Source organism: Phalaenopsis equestris, unplaced genomic scaffold (genome assembly GCF_001263595.1).
Source record: "Phalaenopsis equestris unplaced genomic scaffold, ASM126359v1 Scaffold001269, whole genome shotgun sequence".
Classification (NCBI taxonomy): domain Eukaryota; kingdom Viridiplantae; phylum Streptophyta; class Magnoliopsida; order Asparagales; family Orchidaceae; genus Phalaenopsis; species Phalaenopsis equestris.
The window spans coordinates 63,473-72,060 of NW_018165708.1; the positions used below are offsets into that span (position 1 = coordinate 63,473).

The 8,588-nt window shown below is 31.9% G+C and overlaps 1 protein-coding gene across 1 annotated transcript in view; it reads left to right on the forward strand.

The window, feature by feature from the left end:
• LOC110033728 (mitogen-activated protein kinase 1-like) overlaps positions 1–5,460 on the forward strand; it is a 47,815-nt gene extending 42,355 nt beyond the window's left edge. Inside the window, exons 5-6 of the mRNA XM_020737788.1 lie at positions 4,614–4,794; positions 5,101–5,460. Of these exons, the coding sequence (XP_020593447.1) occupies positions 4,614–4,794; positions 5,101–5,276 (357 nt within the window). The 3' untranslated portion in view covers positions 5,277–5,460. The remainder of the gene's footprint in view (positions 1–4,613; positions 4,795–5,100) is intronic.
• Positions 5,461–8,588: the final 3,128 nt, after the last annotated feature.

Sequence of the window (8,588 nt, forward strand, 5' to 3'; positions counted from 1 at the left end):
ATGGGAACTCATTTTCGGGCCCTCTACATGTTGGTCTTTAGCCCTTGCAACTAGAAGTTGAGTGCTTGGAACCACTCATGCGAGTTCTTCACAAAAATGAGTTAAGAAGTGGCTTGAAGTTCTACGGGAGATAGGCTCCATTGCTAGTCCGCTAGGATGGTCAATAAGAACTCCTAAAGCTAGATCCTAGGTTCTAAGAGTAGGAGACTAAGACCTCACTAAAAATGAGGTCAACACATGCTGGCCTGTTCCCCTGACGCTTGCACTCTTATGCTTGCCCATGCTCTTGCTCTCATGACCCCGTGCTTGCTAGCTAGTCTCACTTGCATGCTTATTCCACCTAGATATATAATTGATTAGATTCTTCTTTTTATCTTTTCTTCTTGTGTTATACTCTTTTGGCTTTCTTTACTACTCTCTTGGAGACAAAAGTTTTTACCGCTTAAAAGCATAAAGCATAATTGCCAAAATCAAGGATACCCACTATCTCTTCCAGTCTTTCACTTTCTTGTATGATTTCATGAAAAACTTTATCATCTACATTCTTTGCCATCCAAATCGATGAGCTTCACTACATACATTAAATGAAAGCTTTCGGTTATGTTTTCACGTGGATGGTTTGCAACCTTGAACATATTCTTGTTTCTATTGCCTTGTTTGAGGAGACTGCCATAGGATTCTTTTTCGATGATAACATCTCTAGCATATATATCTTCTATTTTGCATTATCTTGGTAACTGGGCCGCAAATTCATTTTTGAGTACGAGAAACATTCTAGGATGCATGATTGGACTTTTCTTTAATATTTTGTCTTCACCCTTAATTTGATTGGCCAAAAACAAAGCGAGAGTTTCTTATTTCTTAATTTCTCTCTAAGTATAATCCATCTCTACATTTTTGTTATGCTCAATTATGGTACTTTGTTGTTTCAAGCATCAACTTTACTTTCTCATTTGTTCTACGAGTCACCAAATTACCAACTAAACTTTCTTTGATCATGATTTGATTGCTCTTGTCATTGAAATAAAGGTCGTGGTGGTAATCATGGATGAGCTAGTCGTAAAGGTGATTGTGGGTGCATCTCTTTTTCTTCTTAGTGTTCTCAAGGAACCAACCACTCGTTTGTATTTGGAGTTGGACATTATTTAACAATTTAGCACATCTCCATTTCTATTTCTGATAATTCCATCGATATTTATTTTGCTTTAATTATTTCTTTTTTTTTTTTAGTGAAGAATGTGATTGAATTTTCTATCTCAATTGATTATGTAAACCTCTCATAGGATTTCCTCTTTTAATGTTTCTTTTTAACTTGATTAATTCAAATATCATGTGTGACAAGTCATTTGTTCATTTATTTAGGTTTTTATTATTTTTTATTTCTTTTATTAATGGTAATACTTTAGTTTTTTTTTTTCAAGCAATAAATATTAAAAATTCACTTAAAATAGAACTCTTCATATTAGAATTGCTCTTGAATGCATGTAATATTCATTTTGCTTTTTCTTTCTTATAATATTATTATAGATTAATTATCATATCCTGATAAAAAGAAAATGTTTTGGTTGAGCATAAGCATTGAAACCTCTTGATGTAGCTTTTATCTTAATATTTCATATGTATCTTTCATGAAAATATTATGGAGATAATCCTTACAATTTGTTACTTATCAATCTTGTAGAACCCACCATTTTAGTTGGTCCTTCTCTTTGTTTTTTAAATTTTTTATGCACACTTGTATTTTTAATGTTACATCTATAGAATTCTACTAAACTCTCTTCATCCAAGATGTTATAAAATATTCTTCTTAGCCTAAGTGTTTGTTTATCTATTCTCATACTTGGAAAGGTTATCAGTGTTATGATCATTTCACATGTCGACACTATCTCTATCACCTTTCATGAGACCTTAACTCAATCATTTCATGATGTCCCACTTCCATCTATTGCTATGGTGTTTGCACCTTCTCCCTTGCAAGTTGTGTAGCACCGACACCTCTAAAAATGTGTCATACTTGTGTCAGACACTTATCAAACACCAACACTTTTTGAATACATCCGAAATTTTTGTCAAAGCCTGAATACATCCGAGATACATGTCGACACTGCATCGGACGTAAGCTCAACATTTGGAGAAAAACAGGGCACTGGAAGTAGAAAATTATAATTATATGTATAATCTTATTTATATCTCATAGTTGAAGCCACTTTCTCTCTCGTCATGTCAAAACTCACTCTAACGTTCATCAAAACCGAGCATACAAAATGCATCCAATATTTGTTAAAGCCGAGAATCATTAGTTCACTATTTGTTTGTTGAAGCCAAGCGTCAAAAGTTGATCGTGCATTCGTCGGTGCTTAGCAATGTAGTTTCTTTTGTTCATCAAAGTCAAAACTTTACCCGCTAAAGCGGAAGCTATAAGCCTCTTTGTTGCTACTTATGTAGGAGTCAAATTGTTTATTGAAGCCAATCTAAATATCCCGTGAACTTTGTGTTACTTGCAATGAAGTTTCTATTTGTCAAAGCCTAGTGGAGTCAAAGTTGCTTTAATTTTATAATGCTTTGTGTTGTGTCCGTTCTTCATAGTTTGCGTGTTTATGCTCATTGCCTCTTGTCATTCACATAGGCTATAGTAAGGAATTCAGATCATAATTTCTCAACTTTTGTTGCTTTGTTTATTTTTTTTCTTACTTTTGTGAGTTAGCATTATCTACAATCTCTAGTCCGAGGACCTGTTAAAAATCTCTACTTGTTTGTAGGTAAAGCTTTCCATTGATGTTGAAATGAGTGCTCTCATTGTTCTGCCTTCATTCTTATTTCTTAAGGCTTGATTAGCGGCGAAAGTTTATACATAAATTCATAACATCGACAACTTCAAACCTTTCTTCCTCTTTGCTCAATTGAATTTGATTACTTTTTCTTTTTTTGTAATTAATCAAGGATAAGTAATATAAGATTCCTAAGTTTTAAGGTTTACCATACAACCTAGGATGAGATGCCCAATAAAAGCATACATGGAAGTTACATTATGTAAGTTACCAACTTTTAATTTAATAAGAATTATTTTTTAATCAATGTTAAAATAACAAATACCCTTATATCATTCTAAACAATAATATAATATTCGTCAATATTTACAATCTTGTAGAAAAATAACAAAAAAATATAAATTTAACAATGATCAAGATGCACACTGTGAAAGGGAACATCACATTCATAATTATTAAAACTTCAATCATATATGCCAATCGCTAAAAAAAATTAAACAGAAACACGATAGTAGATTTCCCATTAGAAATTGCCGTCAAGATTCGTAATTCTTTTAAAGACTACATATCTAATAACACATAAGAATTGACAAAAATTAAAATTTTCTTTCACCGGTTAATGATGAAAACTCTTACATGTCGGGAGTGATATAAGCTAAATATAATAATTTTTAAATCCGTCAAGATTTAATAAAATACAATAATCCGATTTGTTGCACTTGGATTTAAACAATCTCCCGAATTTTCTAGCAACAATAGCACAGTTTTTATAGATTAAGCAAAACATTGACATTGTTGTATCATGTTGTTGCACCAAATTCATAGAAAAATAGTCGATGATGGAAATATTGCCGCTCAAAGCTTAGAATCTTATGATAATTGCTAGAGTTTGTTTGAGAGAAGGAATTACTAATTGTTGCAATCCTAGGAAAAATAGGAGTATAAGAAATCTTTACTATACTAGGAATTTTGTTTTTTATTTTTATCATTCTACTGACTTGAAAAAAAATCGGCTGTGATGAATGTTGTACCATGCTTTCTATAAGATAATATGTGAATTATCACGCACGCGCACACACATCTACTCAGATATTATACATCCAATAACCTCCAAGATTTAACCTCAAAGGTTTGTGAAAATTTTGAATTTTATTTAACCACTCAATGTCAATAATATTACATACCTCAAGGTTATCATATATAGTTCAGAAAAAAGTGGTAATTTTTAGCATTCTTATTTTTTTGGTCAAATATTGTATGTTTCAATTCATCGCAGTTGGATTTTAGCAAATTTCAAATTTTCCTTGGAAAAAAAATACCTCTTGTTTTTTCTAAAACATGCACAAATTTGTGTTTTACCATGCTGGTTTGAAGGAACTAAAGAAGATATTACTGATGGAAAGATGACTGCTTGTACGGTAGTGTCCCATATAAGATTATTGATTGTGACAATTCTAGAGCCTTAGAAATGACATTGCTTCAATTCCTGGAAAAATTGGCTTAGGAGAAATGTTCTACAACCTTGAGAACTTAGATATCTCTGACATAGTGATTTCGTTGTTCATGTTGATGCTGTTCTATTCAATTTAAATGATGCATCCAGCATTGCTTTATTATGGAGATGTGATTTCTTATTTCCATAATTGTGGATATTCTTCTTCCTTATTTATGTTATAGTTGTGTTTCCTTGTAATACACAACAAAATAAAATTATCACCTTTTACATACATAACAAAATTGAATAATCACCTTTTACATATAAAAATAGAATCATCATTTTTTACATCACAAATTTAGCTGTTTATTCAAATGCATGTACTAACTTTGACAAGTGTGATTATGCAGCTCATAGGAACTCCTGATGAAGCTGATCTGGGGCATGTAAATGAGAACGCGAGAAGATACCTTAATCAGCTTCCTCACCATAGACCTCAATCATTTCCTGAAAAATTTCCTCGTGTTCATCCTCAAGCTATTGACCTTATTGAAAAAATGTTGACATTTGATCCTAGAAAGAGACTTACTGGTGCGTTTCTACCTTTCTTTTTGGCTTGCCTTGTTTTTGATAATACTTCAGAAATTGATGACTTCAATCAGGCATTACCATGTAATGGTGTTTTCTTATATAATTTCATTTTTCAACTAATTAGACTTGTCTGAACATGTTTGTTTATATTTGGGTTCAATCTGGCCCAATCCAAAGGACAATCCAATTGTGTCACCAACTTGATAACCTGGTCTAATTTAAACACCAGAGGCAAAATCTTGGAGGAGGGAGAAGAAATGAAATCTCATCGGTCATCTTATTTTTTGTGACTTGTTATTCATGCAGTTGAAGAAGCCCTGGAGCATCCTTATCTGGCTTCCTTGCATGACATCAGCGACGAGCCAGTCTGCATGATGCCTTTCAGCTTTGACTTCGAGCAGCATGCTTTGTCGGAGGAGCAGATGAAGGAGCTAATATACCGTGAGGCCCTTGCCTTTAACCCCGAGTATCAAATGATTTAAGATTTTTGTTTTCTGCTTCAGACGTGCTCCATTTTTTCATCATTTTTGTTCTTTTCTAGCTTGTTCCTGCTTGGTTCTCTGTGTTTTTGTAGTCTGCGGTTCATCCATGTATATATAGTTTATTTAAGAACTTTGTTTTTGTTACATTTGTCTGTGAAATCTAAATGGATGGAATTTGTTATGGCGGAATGTGCAAAGTTTATTTGTAGAATAATTTTGCTTGTGGCTTTTTGTTGTCATAACTTTTCAAAGAACTGATATTTGTTTCATCTTTGTCTAAACAAGAACTGATATTTGTTTCAAATTTATGATCGGATAATTACATAAGAAATTAGATTCAGAGAAAGTTCGAAGAAAACAATAACATATAATAAGAGTTCTGAACTACTTAAAGCCTTGTTCAAAATTTGTTTAAACCTTCTTTGCTCTTACTTGAATTGTCACTGCAATTTATCTTAACCTTATTCAATTTTAGTTTAAAATTGATATAATTTTAAACTAAAGTTGATATAATTTTTTTTAATTTTAATTCTTTTTCTATAATAAATAAACAAAGTTGATATAATTTTTTTTTTGTATATTTGCTTTAGTGTATAGTTTAGAAACTAATATTTAATGAGATTCTTTATTTTATTTTCATTTTCTTGTTAAAAAATGAATCATGCAATTTTTTTACTATGAAGTAGATATTCCACAGCTAATTATTTTGCTTTTCACTTGAGAACATCTACAGTTCTTTAGGGCCCTAACTAACTAACTTTACATACATGTATACATATTTTCTTAATTTATTAATAATTTATACTTTATATCATATGAGTGTAGCACTGTCAGACTTAATATATAATAAGATCAAAAGTTGTTACTCGTTTGGCAAGTTTTATGGCAGTATAGTATTTTCCTTCCTATGATACTCAACTAGTTAGAATATAAATTATAAATACCCCAAACATAAACATCTTGTGCCAATCTAATGCAAGTTCTATACATGAGTGATCATTACAAAAATTTGCATAGGATTGGTTTCATATAGCAATAAGAGCACCCGGGAAGGATGACTAAGAGCTAGGGAAGACAACATTCTCTTGCTGGAATGAGCCCCGAAGGCTCCAAAGACAGGCTCATTCTCTCAATTGATAAATTAGTTTCAAATAGGGCATTTAGAAAGGCCGAGTCCACTCTTACTTAGAGTATAGTAGAGTACTATTGACACCCCGATTGCCATGGATGAACTGGCTTGACTTATAGCTTGAACTTGGCAACCTTGACTTTCTTATAGAATGGATGCCTAAAGCCTGGCTACTTTCTTTCGAGACATGATTGAAGAAAAGGCTAACACCCTTACTCATACGGACCTAATCCTAATGCAGTAGCTAGGTCATCCGTTCTTACCTTGAATGAAATGAAGTTAGCAACCATCTTTCGAATTGACTGACTTCAAGATGGGCCGACTGGATAAGTTCCCCGAGGTCCTAGTGTTATCAGCTAAGTATCTGATGAGAGGAGTCTCTTTCATAGTTTTGAATGAGAAACTGATGCTTGAATGTTAGAAGGAATGAGAAAGATTGGATTCGTCTTTAACCGCGAAACATACTGACTCATTTGAGAAAGTTTTCTCAAACTCAAACAATTAGAAGACAAGAGATCCTATACAAAATGATATCTATATAGCAAATAGACCATCTTTTCACTAAACAAGGGTGTTTAAAAGAAAATGCGGTAGTTTGATTGTTCAAAAAGAAAAGGAACAGGTTAGGGTTAAATTGTCCATTGTTTACTTGATCCACACTTATCTTCTAACTTCTTGTTAGATAATATCAAATTAAGCCAACATTTTTCCATAATTTCTTTATGCCCCCTATTTTAGCCAAACCTGGTACTAATATATGATTAGTCATTCGATGAAGAAAAAAATCATTTTACTCTTTTTTTGCTTTCTTTCTCATCAGAATTCAAATGAAGCATATGATCTAATAATTCAAATTATTAATGAAAAATGAGTGAGTCTTGTAAAGAAAGAATTAGACTTTTGAGGAATCCAATGAATCATTTCAATATTATGATAGTGATTATGAGAGAATCTTTTCCTCAAAAAAAGATATATATAGACAGTTTTCTCTCATGTAAAACTTTTAATTCTCACCAAAAAGATACATAGTTGTATCTTCCCATAAATTCAAAATAATTTCTCGTCTCGTAGAATCTCGCGTCATATAGTCAAATAAGAAAATGAGTTTCTATTACAACAGGGAATGAAAACGATAATATACAAGATATGAGTAGAACATATCCTTCCCTTGGCTTGATCTATGGTCTGAAACTAAGGAATCTAAAATGATTCACCAATCCAATCCCAAGGATCCATAATTCAGCCTATGGCTCTAGCAATAATGAAAAGAATTGATAAGTTGCTGAGTCTTCCTTTGATCTTATCTTATTATGTTTAGAATTTGTATATACTTGTATATTGTACATCGTAAGGTCTGTACATAGTAAAGCTATATGCAAATGCACAAAAACCTCATAGTTCATAATATAGGATTAATCTAAGATGTTTATGCATTTAATAAGAATTTATATGTTAATTATTTTGCAATCATGGGTGAAAAACATCATCTCTCCAAATAATTTGTTGAATTAAGACCAATTGCATTTTGATTTTTATCATTTACTATTTTTCATAACAGAATAAATCATTAAACATGATGCATAAATTATTATTGAAAATAAAAAATATGCATACACCTTTGTAAAGTTATTTAATGGGGTAGACTCACTGTCATTCTGAATTTTAAAATTTTTTTATTAAGAGGGAGGCAACTGCCCACCCTGACTTTTAGGATTTTATTAATTAGAAGGTGTCAATTTATTCATTTGCCCCTCATGTACCAATTTGCTGCGTTGCCCCTTTAGAGTTGTACACCAACCCAATATGAGTTGAACAGACTCTTGTTTAACTTTATCACAACATCAACTGATATTAAAAATTTCATTAAAATCGCATAAATGTTAATTTATTAAACCTTAATAAATCAAAATAATTTATATATGATTACATATTAAATATTTTCACTTTTTATTTTTTAGAAAAAAAGATTTGCACATGAGCTACATGCCGCAACTTGCTAGAGATAATTGCATTACAATGTTATTTTTTGTATTTAGACAATCCCTTTCAGTGGGATTAAAAGTTTTTCAATATTTGAATGCTTCACATAGCGAAAAGCCTAAGAACTGGATGAAAAGGAGCTTTGGTGGAAAAGGGGCTTTGGAAGCGATTCAGAAGCGATTATAGGGTTTCGATGAGGCTTT